The sequence below is a fragment of the Triturus cristatus genome, chromosome 6 (assembly GCF_964204655.1).
Source record: "Triturus cristatus chromosome 6, aTriCri1.1, whole genome shotgun sequence".
NCBI classification, from domain to species: Eukaryota; Metazoa; Chordata; class Amphibia; order Caudata; family Salamandridae; genus Triturus; species Triturus cristatus.
Genome location: NC_140589.1, coordinates 521,922,241 through 521,941,482, shown reverse-complemented (window position 1 = coordinate 521,941,482; position 19,242 = coordinate 521,922,241). Strand labels below are relative to the sequence as shown.

The 19,242-nt window shown below is 43.8% G+C and overlaps 1 protein-coding gene across 1 annotated transcript in view; it reads left to right on the top strand.

The window, feature by feature from the left end:
* The window catches only part of LOC146817362 (CD109 antigen-like), a 469,596-nt gene that overhangs the window by 244,913 nt on the left and 205,441 nt on the right, over positions 1-19,242 (top strand). The window contains exons 12-13 of the mRNA XM_085610954.1: positions 991-1,089; positions 1,174-1,236. Coding sequence (XP_085467080.1) covers positions 991-1,089; positions 1,174-1,236 — 162 coding nt within the window. The remainder of the gene's footprint in view (positions 1-990; positions 1,090-1,173; positions 1,237-19,242) is intronic.

The window sequence follows — 19,242 nt, the reverse complement described above, 5'->3', positions numbered from 1 at the left end:
GATGACAGAAAAGCAGTACTCTGGTCATGGCACGTTTAAAGGCTCCTGCACTGGCGTTGCACTGCAGTGAAGATTAAGCTAATTGAGGATTCAAAGTGAGTGTTGTCAAACTAGGCATTTAGTAGAATCTCTCAGGACCATGCTGGTTGAGAAACACCCACACTAAATCCAATCACTCACACCCAAGAGGTTTGAACCCTTCTCCTTAGTGCCAAGGCCTAGCACTGATGACAAGCTGTAATATTAGGCCTGCAACCTTTTGAAAAGTTATGCACCCCCTCTGCTTCTCCCCATAAAAAAATCAAATGTCAGGTGCATACTGTATACTAATAATGTCTCAATTTCTTTGTTTTGCCACACGCTCTCTCTCCATTCTCGGTGACCACCAATACCTGGCTTTCTGAAGGATAAAACTAGCATGCACTCAGTGCTGATTCAGATCACAGAATGCCTACGCCCACGTTTTAGTTATGTAAACACAATATAGACAGATAGGAAATTAACAATAACTACTTCTGAATACCCTGAGTGAGGGTCACTTCTCATATGCCAGCATTTTCTGCTAGGACTTGCCCATTTCCCTGCCGGCCTAAGGTTACCTTCTTACACTAAGTCTGCCAGGCTGATACAAAGGGAGCCCTCGCCAGCTAGAAAAAGATGGCTGACATGCTCAAAGATGCTACCGGATGCTCCTTATGGCTGCCAGCTCTTTCCTTCCAGCTACAGGTTACCTCATGGCTGCGCACCCCCCACACTATGAGGTGCCTCAAGCCACAGTTTAAACTCCCATAATGCAGGGGCACATTTAGGAGCACTCTGGATACAAAATGTACGCATTAATATAGGTAGAGTTGCATTGGTATGTAGGTTGAGTTTTCTTGCACTCTACGTGGGGTGGATAACACTCAATATTATGTTGGTAATGCACTTAACTTGTAACTGAGGGTTTTAAAAGTGCCTGTTATTCACAACAAGGCTGTTTCATGATAGGTCCTATACCAGAACTTCACCCAGAACATTTGGAGAAGCGTTGATTGGCAGATGGTACCTGCTTCCATACAGATAATGAAATCCAGTTCTTCTATGCAGGTAAATTAAAATTGCTACTTTTTTAAATGGACATAGGAGTTTCGAATGTATCAGATTAATTATGAAAATGTCATTGAATTTTAGGTTGGCACTCCATTTGAGATCTCAGTTCAAAGCAGTGAAAATCTGAAGGAGATAAACTACGTGGTAAGTGCTGGTGTATTTTTTCCATTAGTTCATTGATCCTGGGTATCATCTAAAAACTTCCCATCTTGTTTATCTTTTTGAATATCCACAACCTCTGATTTAACGAGCAGACAACAATGCTCCCTTCCAAGCAGGTCTTCAAAACTCAAGTTAGCGCAATAGTATTCTCGGCATTAAATGCAGCCAGCTAGCTGAGAAAAAAACCTTGAGTGTGAGCGGGATCACCATTTGTTGTTCACCTTGAAGCGAACCAAGCACCAACGTGAAGCTTTCCATCATTTTTACAGGCCAACATCCAGATCTCAAAGTAGTAGAGCTCACATAATTTCCTTTTTACCTCTGCCCAATCTGTTTCTCAAAGACCCATCTGAAGGCGCATGTCTGTAACACTTGAATATTTTACCTTCGTGGCACCTTCTGTTGCATAACCATGCCGAAGCACCCTGGTGCCAGCAATCATAACGGACTCCTCCTGGGACAGTCTCTTTTTCTGTCTACCCTCACTAATATAAGTAACCTTTGGACTGCCATTAGAAACAATTTCATAGGTTTTAGGTTTCAGACTTTCCACTTCCCACCTTCACTTTATCTTCCTTAGGTGACATGAAGACGTAATTGCCAACACATTCTCAAATTAGAATTCCAGGGCTTTTTTTGATTGTCTTGAGGTCCAGAAAAGTAAGGGGCTCTGCTGTTAGACCACAACATTGCTGATCCGGGGGCTGATAAATGTGCACGAGGCAGTCTTCAGAAAGGGACATCCCTCCTCCTCTACACATGCTGGCAGCACGTGCGCATTCACCGTTCAGGACATGCTGCTCGCACCAGCACACCACAGGGCTTCACAGCTGGCAGAGGCATCGAACAGGGAACTCCAAGAGCACCTCTCTATTTCTGTCAGTTATTCACGAAGCTATACCCCAACAGGGTCCACACATCTATCCAATTAGGTATAGTTAACAAAGGTTCAGGAAGGCTAGATGGAAGCCTGCGTTTTCTGATAACCATTATATTTGAAATGTATTACATTTGTAGTAATAGTATGTAAATGTATTGTATATGGGTTGTATTCAGATTTGGCAGTGATCCAAACCTCTTGATCAGTGCCTTGTTTGTAAAACATCACATCAATAGTTTAGCAAGAAGTTGTTATTGGAGGTGATGATTTTCAACCACGTTTAGAGTTTGGTGGATGCAGGACAACCATGGCAAAGCTATGGCAGTCCTATCCGCCCTATTTAGAGCATATAGTTGTCTATATGAGGCCAGTGTCCTGCACCAGCCAAGCTCTAAGACATGGTCAAAGTTTCATGTATTATGATTAGTGATTCAAGAAATGTATTGCCAAATAACTCCTTTCTCCTTTGAAAGGGAAAATTTTAGAAGACGGGAAGTGATATGCAAATTCTCTACTCCTAGGATTGACAACTCTTAATTAAAGTGTTGTGGAGGAAGAGGGCAGGCAACGTATTTCCCATTAAATGTAATTAATTATAAGAAAATGCCCAATCTAGCTTGTTTCAGGTCTGGATAGGCCTTTGATTCCACCGGATATTTCCCCGGTGGGCTGCAGCTCCTGGAGGCTGATTTTGAAAGCCCAGGGCCGCTCCTGGTGCCTGTGACACTTTCCCCACGCCAAGAGGTTAGTTTCAGCGGGGATGGGGAGACTTGAAGAGAGAAAGATGGAGCCAGGAGGGAGGTAGAGAGAAAGCGATCAGAGAGAGAGAAGAGAAAAGAGAGAAGAGAAGAAGAGAGAATGGATGGATGTGAAGAGAGAGATTGCACAAAAGACAATGGAAGCTGGACTGGCTTAAGCATTTTTGTCAGGGCTGTTTTTGGTTCCACAGTCCAGCCTTGGCCGGCATTCAAAAACTTTATTTTACAGTTTTTTAGCTTGATTATGCAATATGTCGTTTTTCTGACTACAATGTTCTATTGAAGACCTAATGTAGAGAGATTGTTTGGTTTTCCAAGAATGCACTCTTGTTTTTTTAGAAGGAATTCCATTAAAAGTTGTGAGAAAAAACAGATATTAGAAGCCATGATTTTTTCTTTTTTGATAACGAATTTCTTCCCGTGCTTCTGCAGCAGCCGCATGCAAGATAATTTGGATGCTCTTGTTGTGCACTCCAGGCCGCCCCTGCCCTCGACCAAGCCAGTGAAGGGGGGTGCTTGTAGGTCTCATTCCGGGCAATGTCTCTCTTGGCAATCAGCGTGGCAGCCCCCAGGAATGTAAGCTCCAGCCTCGGTACACCCACATCCGCTAGGAGTCCCAACAGAGCAACTCTGGGTGAAAGCTCCAGTGGCTGCCTGCCCGTTGGAGTCATTGTAGGGTCATATTGGTAAGGTGGAGATAATTAAGTTGGAATAATTTGAGGCATGTGGAGAGAGCAATTTCCGGAGGGGCGATTTTGGTTTCCCTCACTTCACATCATCAAGCTCCCCATCGATACCTCCCATTGCTGTCTCAGTCGCCAGAGCTTTAGGGGAGCGTTAATGACCAGGGTGTGGTATGCTTGTAAGATTGCGCCTTTAGCAAGCTTCCCAGTCAGCAGCTTGGACTCAAGGGGGCTGAACTCAGGAATGGTGATCTCTAAGGGAATGTTGGCTGAGAGAGCATGTCGTAGCGGCAGATACTTGTGGAAATGAGTGTGGGAAAGTTGATACTGCTCTTGCATTTCTTGAAATGAATGAATATGAGTCTCCAACTGGATCTCCCCACAATAGGGTGAGTCCTGTCCTGTCTCATTATGCAAACCCCTCCAGCCCGCTGAGTGGTGCAGCGATGTCCCTTTCCAAATGGAGTCATAACCATCAAACTGTAGTCCCAGCCTGTGAGTCAGAGCACTGCCCTCCAATTGAAGAAGACCACTCGGGTGGCACCGGGAAGGGATCAGAAAATTGAGGCACCATATAGAATTGCCATTATTCGATTAAGTCCTAACAGGGCCAGCTCCGCTCAATAGTTCGGGTACTGTCCCCAGGTGAGCACAACCACATGTGATGCAGTTCAGTAGCAGTTCAGGTCTGCCATTCCCAGTCTCCCATCATACGGGGATTGACAACAGTTAACAAAGTAATCCGGGATAAAAAACAAGGTCAGAAGAAGGGACAGATTCTAGTGTTAATGGTCTTGAACCATTGATGTGAAATTGGGAGAGGGAAATTCTGGCCGCACCATAATCTTAAAGAGGGTGACTCACTAAAGGAGGTGGAGGTACACCCAGTTATGCAAGTCCTTTTTTATATTTGCCACCAAGGGCATCAAGTTAAGGCTCCAGCTCAGGTCAGGGAGTAGAAAGATATGGATTCCTAAATATTGGAAGGATAAGCAGCGCACCCGAATCAAAAATTGCCAGGAGCAAACACTGGAATTGCCCTTGACTGGGACAAGCAATGACTTTGCATTGTTGACCCAGAGGCCCAAAGTCTCCCTGTATATGTTCAGGAGCTCCAGTCAACCGGGCCAGAGGACTGTGGGTTGTCTAGAAAAAGCAAGATGTCATTGACGTATAGTGACATTTTTTCCTCTGGTCCACCTTCTCAGGACCACCCCTATACCTGGCCTTCGCAGTTCATGAACCATGGCAGAGGCTCAGTAACCAAGGCAAAGAGGAGAGGGGAGAGAGGGCATCCCTATCGAATGCCTCTGTGGATAGGAAAGGGTGGGGAAAGCAACCCCTTTATTTGGATCTAGGCCTAAGGATGATAGTACAAAGGTATGGTACGTTTGCAGAAGCAAGTCCCCAGTCCTGCGCATTCTAGGAGCATGCCTGAATGGCCTAGCCAACTGTATCAAATGCCTTCTTGAAATCTTTTAAGAGTAGTTTGTTATATTCTTTCTTTTATTTCTTTTGTAGTTTCCTTTGTTCACTTCCCTCAGCTTGGAACATGGAACATAATACCTGCGTGTGCATTTTATGTTCTATGTTCCAGCTTCGACAGTTGAACTGTTTGATCTGGTTTTCTTTGCTGGGTGCTGTGCCTCATCTACTCTCCACTAATAAACCACTTATTGCTGATCTGACAATCTCCAGCGCATTTACTTTACAAATTTGGCGACGAGCGGAAGAAGACTCCTATCTCCACGTTTCTGAGGCACAGGTTATTGGAGTTTTCTGGACCCGCATTCACATGTGTGAAGATATACCATTAAAGAGTACTGGATGTGTTGCGGTACCTGTTTGGCGAAATCCCGAGTTTCCACGCATTTTCTCCGAGTTGTGAGGAAATTTCTCGTGTTTCACGAGTTTTAAACTGGTTTCGTGGTTGCGGCAGACGTCATCGAGGTCAACGACAGCGAGGTTGCTGAGATACGACAAGCGACGCGAGCTTTGTGGGTGTTGTAGACGTCATCTCCTGGGCAACGAGGTTGCTGAGATACTAGAAGCGACGTGAAATTCGTAGTGACTGTGAACGTCAAGGATTCTAGTCCTCCTATTGGCTGCGTTTTGCGTCATCACGCGGGCGGCCATTTTTTTTTTTAAATAAAAAGAAGAACAAAGGAAGTGTTCCGAGTTGCAGCGGTGAATCGCTGTTCGTGATTTCGTTTAGCAAGATCCTGGTTATCAAGCAAGGAAAGTTTGGCATCATTTGCGACACCTGTGGTAAAATTCATTCTTACAATTGTTACAGCGACGATATCATTAGCGCAAGCAGTGATTTTTAATAGCGCTATACTCGAGTTAACTACGTGCAGTAATTCTGGTCACCTGTGGGAAAGTTCATTTTATATTTATTACAGCGGTGATCTCTTTAGCGCAAGCAGTGATTTTAATAGCGCTATACTCGAGTAACTAACTGCAGTAAATCTGGTGGAAGTTTCTGCAGACGGCGGTAAAAGATCGAAATATGTACCAGTGATAGTGACTATGACTTCGATCAAACTCATTAATTGAATTTACCACAGTAGATAACTGAAGCAACTCCATCGGAATCTCCACTCTTTCTAGCTGATATGCTGAGAGCGTGAATAACTGTCCCTGGGATGCTGGAAGCAGAATTATTTTGTTCACATTTGCTTGGTTCGTGTAATGTTTCAATTTGTGTACATCATTACACAAATTGATATACTTTCGTGATACACCTATTTCAGATGTCAATGGCAGTATTATCTTTTTCAAATGTGCTATTGTAGTATGCATTATTTCACAAGATGTTTTGAGAAGAATAAGTTTGTAAGTTGGTGATAGGCATTCTTGAAATATCTGGATTTACTACTTTACTGTGGGTGCGTATATGCACTGATTTCTATTTTTGACTTCGCAAGTTTATAGTATTACGATGCAATTTGATCCTCCTTCTAAATTTTTACAATCCAACGGGGAACCACCTATTCCATGGGCAAGATGGAAAGAGGAGTTTTTCACATTTCTTAAAGCCATTGATGGTGAGAGAATGTCTGTTGAATGGAAAAAAAATATTTTTCTTCATTCCTTAGGTTCTGAAGGCCAACTTGTGTATAGGACTCTTCCTCCAGTTAGATCTGGTGGGGATCATAATGTTTACGATGAAACTGTTCTACGTATTGAAGGTAGGTTTAAGCCTACCACTAGTGTGGCACTCAACAGGTTTAAATTTTACACTAGAGCACAAGATGAAAATGAAAGCTTTGATGAGTTCTTAACAGCTCTCCGTGCGTTATCTCTACATTGCAATTTTGGCTTAATGACAGACGAAATGATCAGGGATCAAATAATTGCTCATGTTAAAAGTAAGAAAGTTCAAGAGCAGTTGTAGATTTTGGGGGATCCAAGTTTAGAAGTAGCCATTAGTACAGCCAAAGCTTTAGAACAATCCGATAAATGGATTAAATCTCTTAACAAAGATGTTAAATCTGGCACATCTAATGAGATTAGTGTTGTAAATCCTAGCACGTCAAAACCTATGTTCAATAGTGCAGTTATATTGTAACAGATGTGGGAATCCCGATCATATTGCTTCATTTCCACATTGTCCTGCAGTGGGGAAAGAATGCAATAAGTGTGGACGCACAGGGCATTTTTAAAAAATGTGTAAGATTGTACCCAAGTTTGGTTCAATAAAAAATGTTCAATCTTCATTTTCTGTTCCAAATAAGGGTAAAGTTTCTTATGTTTCTCATGATGTCTCGGTGGATGATAAATCTCAAAGTAGTACGGAGTCTGGAATTGTTGTTTCAATTCAAGACAACTGTGAAGATTCTGAGATTGACAGAATTTCTTCACCCAAATGTAGAGTTTATGTCATGGAAAAACAGTTGGAACTTATGGCAGACTCTGGATCACCTTGAACCATAATTACAAAAGATTATTGCTATGAATGTTTTGGGGAGTTGATTAATTGTGACTCTCTCTGCAAACCTGATATCATTGCGTTCAATTTTGATGGTTCAAAAATTGATTTTATAGGATTTAAGGTTGTACCTATTGAATTCAGAGGGAATTCTGCTATCATCAAACTGTATGTAACCTTCAAAGGTGTCAATGTTTTAGGTTGGCGTGATCAAGCTAAGTTGAGCATTGTTTTAAATCCAAGGTGCAAAGAACCAGTGTCAGTACTTGCAGTATCATTATCTGGAACAGAGATTACGAAATTATATCCTCAAGTATTTTCAGATAAATTAGGTAAACTTGTTGGTTTTAGCCATAGGATCAAAGTTAAGGCAAATGCTGTTCCAATAAGACAAAAGTTGAGGGGTGTTCCCATTAGTGTTAGAGCGGAACTTAAGGTGATGCTGGATGCTATGGTTAAGGATGATATCATTGAAGAGGTTGAGTCATCTGAATGGGTTTCTCCCATTGTTTTGGCTCGTAAACCTGATAATAGCATTCGTCTATGTGTTGATTTGAGGGCCTTAAATTCTAGTTTGATTACTGACTGTCATCCTCTTCCCAACATCAATGAAATGATATGCATGTTAGATGGTGCTTGTGTTTTTTCTACTTTAGATCTGCGGTCTGCCTATCACCAAATTGATCTAACAGATGATTCTAAACATTTCACGGCGTTTATCACACCCCATGGGTTGTTCCAGTTTAAAAGAATGCCTTTTGGCCTAGCTTCAGCTGCATCTGTGTTTCAGAGAGCAATGTATCATATTTTTAAGGATGTGAACATGTTTGTCAAATGTTTTCAAGATGATATACTCATATTTTCTAAAAATATGGATGAACATGTTATTCATTTAAAAGAGGTATGTTCTAGGTTGAGTACATCTGGTTTAACACTTAAGGCTTCGAAATGCAATTTTTTTTGCAAATCTGTTGAGTATCTTGGTCATACTCTTTCTGGTGAAGGTGTGGTACCGAAAAAAGCTTTGGTTGATGCAATTGTAAAGGCTCCTGCTCCTGATAATAAGGAAAAACTTCTTTCGTTTGCTGGTCTTTGTGAATACTATAGCAAGTTTATACAAAACTTTGCTATTAAAATGGAGCCTCTTAGAGAGTTAACTAGGAAATCGTCTGATTTTATTTGGACTGGTGTACAAAGAAATGGCTTTCAGAGATATCAAAAAGGAGATTGTCAATGCACCTACTCTTAAATCTTTTTGCCTTAATAAAAAGTGCATTATCACGGTTGATGCCAGCCTTTCTGGACTGGGTGGTGTTCTCAGTCAGTGCTCTGGAAAAGATGAGTGGTGTGTAGCCTTTGCTTCCAGAACGTTGTCTGCTACGGAAAGAAGGTATGCAGTAATTGAGAAGGAATTACTTGCATGCATTTGGGCTATTGAACATTTTCGTAACTACGTATGGGGTAGCAGGTGCCTACTCAGGACTGATCATAAACCTCTTGTTGGTATTCTATCTCCTGGAGGTGGGTGGACCTTCACGGCCCGCATAGCCCGTCTTACCTCCCGTTTACAAGAATATGATTTTGAGGTAGTGTATGTTCCAGGCAGGAATAATGTCACAGCTGATTTTCTCTCTAGGCTACCATGCTCTGATGGGTGTGTGTCCACTATTGCACAAGATGTGGACATTATTGCCACTATAAAAGATTTTGTTTCTCATGAGTTTGTAAATCTGTCCGAAAGTGAGTGGTCTAGAGAAGTGGATGATGATGTTTTGTGTCAACAGATTTTTGAATTCATAAAAAAGGGATGGCCCAAGGAAAGGCTTGTGTCCGCGGAAATTGCTCCATATTGTCGTATTTCTGCTGAAATTGAAGAAAGTGGTGGTTTACGTTTTAAAGGGGGGAAAATTATTCCTCCTGCTAAGTTGCAGAAAAAGATTTTGCTTCTTTCCCATCAAGGACATTTGGGTATGTCGTCAATGAAACGACTAATTAGGGCACATTTCTGGTGGCCTGGTCTTGATAAGATGGTTGACAAAACAGTTAGGGAATGTCCTGAATGCATAAGTAGTGATAAGATGCTCCAGGTTTCTTCTGCCCCTCTCAATCCAGTGAGTTGGCCAGTTCATCCTTGGCAGAAAGTGGCTTTTGATATTTCTGGGCCTTTCAAGCAATTACCTCTAAATGCTCGTTTTGCATTAGTCATTATGGATTATCACTCTAAATGGCCTGAGGTTAAATTTGTTGCAAGCATTTCATCTCAGGTGATCATTACCTTTTTGAAAGAGGTTTTTGCCCGTGAGGAAGCACCAGAAGTGTTGGTGACTGATAATGGGGTTCAACTCGTTTCACAGGAAATGAAAGAGTTTCTTTTACAGTGTAACATTAAACATCATACCACGTCTCTATACGAACCAAGAGAAAACGGTCTAGTAGAACGTTTCAATCGTGTTCTTAAAGAAGGCATTCAGTTGATTAATGGAGCTTCTGACCCGTGGATGGATATAGTGAGGAGGAAGTTATGGATGTATCGCATCACTCCTCACTCTGTAACTGGTGTTAGTCCTTTTAGACTATTGAAGGGTAGAGAACCTTCTTCTGACATCTGTCCTTGGTGGTTTAAAAAAATTAACTCTAATAACAACATGCTTGATATTGATGTTGTTGCCAAACGTGTGGAAGAAAAACAAAACAAAATGAAATCTGTGTTCGATTCAAAAATGAAAGTCAAAGATCACGATTTTGTTGTAGGAGAATGGGTCAGAATCAAAAAACCTGTTTTTTTTATAAAAAGGTCCTTCTAAATTCTACCAACCTATTAAGATTGTGAAGATTTGTAAGAGTAGTATTATCACTCAAGATGGTAGGGTTTGGAATGTGAGAAGGGTTGCTAAATGCAAGGTTTTAAACAATGCTGGCTCATCTCCATTATGCAATTCTGAGAAAGTTTCTGCTGATGCTCTAGTGCATACGCAATCTGTTGCGTCAAGAGTTAAAGAAAATGTCCGTCCTAGAATTTTACCTGGTAGATATTTAACTTGATTATTACGATTTATGTTATTTTATGTTAGAAAGGAGATGTGTTATATTCTTTCTTTTATTTCTTTTGTAGTTTCCTTTGTTCCCTTCCCTCAGCTTGGAACATGGAACATAATACCTGCGTGTGCATGACCTGTTGAGTGAGGGCTCTACTAATCATATGCCTGTAATATGACCTCGCATGACGATTTGATGGTGGACTTACTAGAGACTATATTGCAGGGTTTATAGGGGGAGCGATAATTTAGAGGGTATGTCAATGGGTACCAGCGGGCATGGTTGTACTAGGACCGTTATTCATTTGGGTTTTTAAGGCAGTGTTGATTGCTGACATTACTGTGCTTGCATGATCTTAAATGTTAATAAACATATTTTACAAAAAAAAAAAATACCTGCGTGTGCATTTTATGTTCTATGTTCCAGCTTCGACAGTTGAACTGTTTGATCTGGTTTTCTTTGCTGTGTGCTGTGCATCATCTACTCTCCACTAATAAACCACTTATTGCTGATCTGACAATCTCCAGCGCATTTACTTTACATAGGTCAAAAGAGTGAAGATGGTGGTGGGCCGGGAAAAGGACTAACTAGACTCTGCGAATGCAATGGCGAGTGCTGCGGGCTGGCATAGGACCAAATTGGTTAGGGTGGACAAGGTAATGCACGGTCCGCCATAGCCGGTTGGCCAGGACCTTTGCGAATAGTCTACTTTTGGAGTTACTAAGAGAGATGGGCCGATACAAATGCAGCTATCCAGGGGCTGGTTCACTTTGGGAGTAACCAAATTTGTGGCCATATCCAGCTTGGCGGGAAATGCATCTGTCTACGCCACTTTGGTGTACATGGCCAGCAGGTGGGGGATCACCATGGTGCAGAATTTTTGATACTACTCAACAGGGAGGTCATATCCAATAGGGCTGCCTCAATTTCATCTGCCATGATGGACTGGATCAAGTCCTGGGCCGGCGCCTGAAGGATGGAGGGCAGGGATATCTCAGCCAGAAATTGGTGGGCCATCTCCTGTGAGGGTCTGAGCCTGTGGACAAACAGTGCACGATAGTAGTTAGCAAACACCTGTACGATGTCTGGAGTGCAGACCCTGGGCCAGTCCTCAGTATCAATAACTCAGGGGACTACCTTGGAGGTCATCTCCCAGGTGGCCAACCAATAAAGGAACATCCTGGATTTATCTTCGTGCTCATGCACCCGTTGGGGCATCCCCTCCAGCACTGACCAGCCTCTTTCAGTGAGATTTGACTCACTGATTCTCTTGCCAGTTTCACTTGTCAGGAGAGGTCCCCCTAGGTGTTAGTGAGGGGGTCGCATTCTAGGGTGATTATACGGGACTCAAGGCCCCTGAAATGTGCAAGTTTGACTCTCTACTTGCTCCAAATATACCCCTTAACAGGATACCCCTTCACAAGTTCTCTAATTGTGGGTTTGCAGGCTGCCCATAGAGTGCTCACCAAGGTCACTGTGACTAGTTACTCTAACAGTAGGATTGGAGCTCAGACTCCACAAAGTGCCCACAGTTCGGTCAGCTAAGCACCACAAGTTTAGGCGCCACATGGGTTGCTTGCGTGGCTCGGAGAACCCCAGATATAGCATGAGCGGTGAGTGATCAGATATCCCCCTAGGGAGGATGTCCACCCTGTAGAGCACAGGACATCCATAGCCAGTAGAAACAAGAGGTCGATTTGCCGTGCCATCCGATGGGTGGCAGAGGTGCGTGTGAACGCAAGGTCATGGGGCTGAAACATCCTCCATGTGTCACAGAGACCCAGTGAGTCCATCTAGGTGTGGAGCTGATGGGACCGGGGTTGCCTCCCTGCCCCAGGGGGCCCGGATGAGTTAAACTCTGAATTGGGACCTGCGCTGAAGTCTCTCCGATGACAGTGGTGCCCAGTGGGAGCCTCAGGAGGGTTTTGGTCAGTGAGCCTGCCATGGAGGAGAGCAGCTCCCACCCATACCCGGTTTTGGAATGGCTGTGGTGAAATTCAGGAACTTCTAGAAAAGGTTTCCGACAGTGGCAATTATGGCTTTAATGTAATTTTCTATCCCCATTTCTGAATAAGAGACAAGAGGGGGTAAAGGAGGGTAGCAAAAAGAGGGTGATCTTTTAGCGTTCCCCATTCTTGAATTGTTCTTGAGGGGAAGTTGGGAAGCCGAAACATGTTGATGAACACAGTATGCAGGGGTAAGGGGTACTAATAGTGCAGTCTCGGAAAGTGGGTTATTAGTAGTGAAGAATATGAATCTGCCACTGGCAATGAAGCCACTAACCCAGTCTAGGTCTCAGAAAATTATTCCCATGCTCAACATTTGATAGCTTGGCTGCGAGCAGGCAAGCTTACCTTCAGAGACAGGTATGTAAAGCATTTTAAAACACAAATTCAGTTAATAATTAAGACACAATACACAATAAAAATTCAACAACAATTTATGAAAATAGGAAATATTTTTATCTTTAAATTGACACTAAAACTAAAATAATCCAATATAGGGAAACGGAGAATTAATTTTTAAAGATTTAGCACTACATAGCACATAGAAACCTTTAGCGCCTGGTCGCACTAGACCGGGACAAAGTCAAAGTTTCAGACTGACTGTGATGGATACCTGCACGGCTACCCCTCGGGGTAGGCCTCGGTCAAAGCTTTTACCTTCTGACTTAGAAACTTTTCTGGAGCTTTTTTTTGGGGGTTTCCTTGAGGCTCTCCACCAGTCCGGGATTGATGAGGGTTCGCCAGCTTGCCTTTCGACTTGCTCCCAGTCAAACTATGGAAGTCAGACCCTCGGAGCTTTCCAGCAGGATGAACCAGGGATCCAGGCCGGCGTGCGGTTGAAGGTCGGCGGCTTGACTCTTGTGGTTCGGCCGGACAATACTTTTACCTCAGACTTAGAAACTTTGACAGAGCTTTTCTTCCCGGGGTCCCTCGATACTCTTCACCAGGCTGGGGAGGGTGAGGATTCGCCTGCTTGGATTTTGACCAGCTTCCAGTCAAACTCTGGAAGTCGGACCTCCAGAGCTTTTCAGTGGGACAAACGTGGAAGGCAGGCCGGCTCGCGGTTGAGGGTTACCAGCTTGGCTGGCCATGTCGAGTAGGTCCACTTATGGAGCTTTTTTCCAGAGTTGCTCCAAACTTCTTTAACTTCTTACTGACATTCCTCTAAGGGTCCCAAAGTGTCCAACACTTACTCCAAGGGTCTGGAAGCTCCAATTTGGCCCTTGAAAGTTTGGGACTTCAGTTTCCATAACCCATTAGGACAAAACTATTACAAATCCCCTGGAGTCACTCCAGGCTGGGGATTCTTGGTGGTGATGATCCAGGTGAGTTCTGTTAACCTGTAGCATGCAGACAGTCCACTCTTTATTCCTCTTGAAGACAGTTAGGTCTGCGGGGCTGTAGTTCCAGATTGTGCAGCAGGCACAGTCAGTCACAGTGCAGCTCCTGATTGGTGCAAATCAAACTTCCAGCATGGGCCCTTCTTCTTCTCTTGTTTCAAGCAGCAGATCTGAGAGGCTCTGAGCCTCTTAGATACTTATTCAATGTTCTTTGGGGTCACACAGGAGGGCACTCCTGTCCAATGAGGTGCAGGACAACACCCCAGAGCATTTACATTTCTTCCAAAGTGTGGCAGAATGGTCTCTCAGAAAGTACTATTTCTCCAAAATTCAATATGGCTGAAGTCTCAGCAGAGAGACAAGAGCTAGCTAAACCAACCTCCAGAATGGCTTATCTCCGTAGTATCCCTCCCCCTGGCACCTGCACATTCCTTCCTTAAGTCTGCCATCTGGCTGGGTTCAGAGGGGATGGGTGTAGATAGACCTGGCTTCTTCTGCTTGTCCCCTTCTTCTTTTGAAGCTCATGGTTTATGACCTCCCCCCCTTTCTCTGGCATTCAGGTGCAGCAGAACCCTCTCCTCCCAGATGGCTCCTCACCCTGAGTGCCACTTATCACTTCATAAAAGCAGCCTGGCTAATCCACTTAACTCTGACCAATCAGGGCAGACCACTGGAAGGATGAATTTTGGCTTACACTAGAAAGTCTTAAAACTTATTTTCTGTGTACATTTTAGGATAAATTCAACAATAGCATATTGTTGGATTTATCAATACCATTCTCCTTAGTTCTTGAATTATATGTTACCACAATCCTTAGTGTTAGTTATTAATTATTAACGTATTGCCATGTTAACCAATGTGGCTGGTGATTTACAATGGGCAATTTCTCCAACACCAGGGCTTATAAAACATATTTTATAAGGCCCTTGCCTATATCTACAGGACCCCCCACCCCTGGAATACCTACGGGAGACTTTGAGAGTGCTGAATACGTAAAAATATTGTAGCTCCTCACTCCACAGTGTTTCTACCACAAAAGTCGATTTTGGGAAGCACTTTACTACAGGGAAATGTGCAATTTCTTTATCCCCAGGGCATATAACACCTCTTTATAAGTACCTGACTCCCCACACCTGGGACATCTAGGTGAGACCCCGGAGGTACCTAATATGCCAAAATATTGTAGTTGATTAATTTTTAAGTGTCCCAAACACCAAAGTCAAGCGTGGGCACTATTTTAAAAGCAGTCCTGCAGCACAGGGCTGCTTTTAAACTGACCTCAGGCTCTCAGCAGTGCATGCATGCCAGTGCAGAAAGGGCTGCTGGCCTCTAGACTGCCATGACCTATTATATACTAGGGGCTTAAAGGTAGTTTTAATCCCCCTGCACTATTATGTATTAGAGCCTTATAGGGAAGATCATGCAAATCATAGGAATACCCTAACCCATAGCGTACCCTGGTGTATGTAGGTGTTTTCACAGTTTTCTTAGTTTGTTTTCAGCACACACTGGCCCTGGGCCTGGTTAGGCAGAGCCCAGGGACAATCAGAATCAGTTACCACCTGTACCAGTCAGCAAACAAGGAGGTGCCCAGGGCATAGGATGACTTTGCATCATCCAGCTATACCCCGGCTGACATCTTTTATCTCTACCAAAGGGGCCCAGTATAAAACTAGGTGGGGCACTCTCATAGGCAATTTTAAACCTTTTTTGTGTTTGGAAGATTCCAGTTGTTACAGGGATATGTTTTGCATTGGTCTGTGCCAGAGTGTTGTAGCACGCCCTATGATGAAGCATGATACTATTTAGTGTGTGAGGGCAGTTTTAATACAATAGAGGGCTTCTCATCTTGAAGTGAGGCTCTTATGATTTTCCTCTTCCTTTTCTTTGGTGTGCATTACAAGTGTACTGAGAGAGGACAAATGGAAAGGTGGCACCTCTCTCCCCTCTGTAAGTGTGTATAGATAGCAGCATGTAGACTGACAGGAATTTATATTTTTTACCCTCAAGCAGGCCCTTGACTCCGACATATCTCCTGTGGGGGTTTTTATGTGTGTTGGTCACCGCCAGGGGGAACCCTCTACAAAGTAGGATGGCAACACCTTGGGACCCTAGTGTGAAACCCGAATGGTAAACCCTTCCATAACCATACCACTGTAGGGATTGGAAAGGGTCCCCCACCAAGTGTGTCTCCTGTAACATGAGAACGGCCAGCTTAAAGCGTTTGGCTAAAATAAGGACTGCTGCCAGTTTGGTGTGATCTTGCAAGCCATTTACATTCCAGGACATGACCTAGTCCTCTGTGATGGGGATAGCAAGTCTGGTAGATGGGATCTGGCATTGGACAGCTGCGCTAAGGACACACCAGTGCATTGGGGGTGCCGGCTGTAGGAGCCAACGGACTGGGTAGGTGGTAGCAGTGTCTGTGACTTATTGTCTGTACAGAAAAACAAACTTGGACTAATATAACTCCCCCCCCCCCCAAGTACCCCCTACCATACATGTACCCTTGAAGCATCTGTTGCCCTACCCCAATGCATAACAGAACACATCATTTAAATATAACATGTTATAAGAATCTCCTCTTTTACTGGATTGCAGCCAACCACTCTTGTTTGAAGTAGGGTACTGCCCTCCACAAGGAGGAGCGTTTCACCACTGAGCAATGACCAAGGAGTACATGGATACATAGAATGGTCATGGGGGTTCCCAGCTAATGAGTCAGAGGGCTTCAGGGTGGTTGTGGGGCACCCAGCTCTGATGTCATCACCAGCAGCTATACGGTCTGTGCCCGAGTCGGAGGAACCTGGGTGAGCGAGTGGGTGCGGCATTTGCGGGATCATGTTTATTTCCTCCACACAGGCTGCTGGGTTGGCCAGAGGGAGCTCCCAAGGTGCTTTGCACCAAGATCTCCTGTCTGTACCGTCAGAGGGGTCTCTCTCATCTCAGCTGCCAACTCCCAGGCCTGCTCGGGTTGAAGATCACTTTCAGTTTCACAGGGAAGACTAGCCTATACCAAAGATTGGGGGCTTGGAGTTTCTGTTAGATGTCGTCAATTGGCGCGGTGGGGCCCCAGAGGGTCTCTGGGCCAAGGACTGGTGGGCCCTCTCCAACACGAACATCTATGACAGGCTGTCCTCAGGTGTCCAGAACTTTAACCAGAGCTTCATAAAGACCTCCACTTCAGAAGATTCCAAGTTCTCAGGGAAACTAAAAATGATTTTTTCTCTGTGATCTGTTTTTGGTGTCTTCAGTTCATTCCTCAAGGGCTGCCATCATCAAGAGCAGTTTGGAGACCTATTTTTTTGTGGGTGGCCATGTGGTCCTCCACTGAGGACACCCAACCCTCTCGTACACATCTGGTTACATTTCTAAGGTCTTGGCGTAGAAGCGAAATGTCTTCCTTGACTTCTCTCCATCGCATCTCATGATTCTTGGATGACTTGGAGAACTGTAGCAAGGTTGGAGTGCTCAAGATACTGCTGTGACACTGAAGTACCGCCTATGGCCCTGGCACCGCTTATGGCAGTGGTCACATACTGGTCGATCTTCATATGTGCCTGCGCCGGTGGTGGAAATTTGTCTCTCCCCATAACTGCACCAGGCAGTAGCTATGAAGACAGGTATTCCATGGCCCACTTATCCACGGAGGACAGCACAAGCAGCTAGTGCAGAGGCCTTCAGGTAGTGATGGATGGGCTGTCCAAGTGGCAAGCCGGCTCTCAGGCCACCCTGGCCTTCCATGGGCAGATGCGACGAGCAGAGCAGTGGGTGCACTACTCATGGGCCCAGTGGCTCACCAGGCACCAGCAGAGAGTACAACAGAGTGAGACCCCCATAGGTTCAGACCCACCAATGAGGGATATCGCAACACCCGGGTCACCCAACACCGCTGGCGCCGGAGCCACAAAAGCAGGCTCTGATGGCAGCAGCACAAGTTTGCGGCTGCCCTGGAGGCAGCGCATTCATAATAATTAGGCACATTTTCCTTCATTGCTCTGGGCACACCTTTTAAACGGTGCACCCAATGCAATGAAGGAAAATGCACCGCATGTATAATACGCCCCCTGGTATAGAAAATCAATGGGCTCATTTAGCTGCAGCACATACGCCAAAAATCTTGAAGCAGAGGAAAAGGCCCCACCAACTGGGTCCCTAGCCAAATATTAGAGACTAGAGAGTTGTGTACTGTGCTGCTCTAGCAAAGAAAGGCCTTTCCAAATATTGAGATCTCCACCTGAATGGGGAGATCTCAGTGCCCTCAAAGGATCTGCTGCAAGGCGACTCCTCTGAAGGCACTGAAGTTTTCTGTGTGGTGCCATGTTCAGCCAACCCACGCAGTGATTTTCTTTCTCCCAAAAACACATTTTCAAAGTTTGTTTTTAGATGTAGCCGCTAGCTAAAAGTCTGTTCCTCATGCTTGCATATTAATTGCTTATTCATAGATTGATAGTTTAGAGGATTCATCCACTGTTTGGCAAACACCTGAACACCTACAGGTGAGTAAAAGATAATTACCACACATTACAGTCAGCTTTACATCACAAAATAACTTATAATTGCCTATGGTGGCATACAAGCTGCTTATTTGTAAGAACATAACTTTGTCCTTTATACCTGAAAAAGAAATTTAAATAAGTGCCTTCAGTATTGTGTACATCACAAAAAATACAATTGTTTAGGCTTGTTTTTTTGCCATCCTTAAATTATTAGTTCTCCTTACATGTTAGCATTAACACAGAATGTGTCTTTATGCACTGACTTGTAGATAATATATTTAGGAATAATATATATTAGAAAACTTTAGAAAGGTAGCTTACCATTTCCTTTGCTTACATCTGCCAAGTTTAGGAAATTGTTGTCACTTGTCTTTTTGGTTTCACCCTCTTTCCTGGTTCGTACTCTTGTCACTAAAGATCAGGTTTCATAATGCCCTCAGTTTACCACAAGATCCATGTAAATACAGATGTGCAAGAAAAAGAATAAGAAGTAATTTTAAAAGTCAATGTGTCCTGAACTGAATTTCATTTTACTTTTGACTGTCTTGATACACAAAAAAAGTTGTAATAGAACCTGATTTGAATAACCTCATTATTGTTCCTTCCCTGTTAAAAAGCTCTTTATCATCTAAGGGTGCTGCACCTTCAATTGCCACTGTAACTAAGTAGAGTGCATTTCACCATTAATTATTGTGAGTATAGAGATTACTAAATCTATAGAGAGCAGTGTACAATCTCCCACAGTTCATAATATAGTTCTTTATTGTAATCAATCTTTCAATGAGGAGTTCTGGGCTTACCCTTAGTAGTTCTCACTAAAAGCAACAGGCCTCTGTCATAGTGAACGTACAA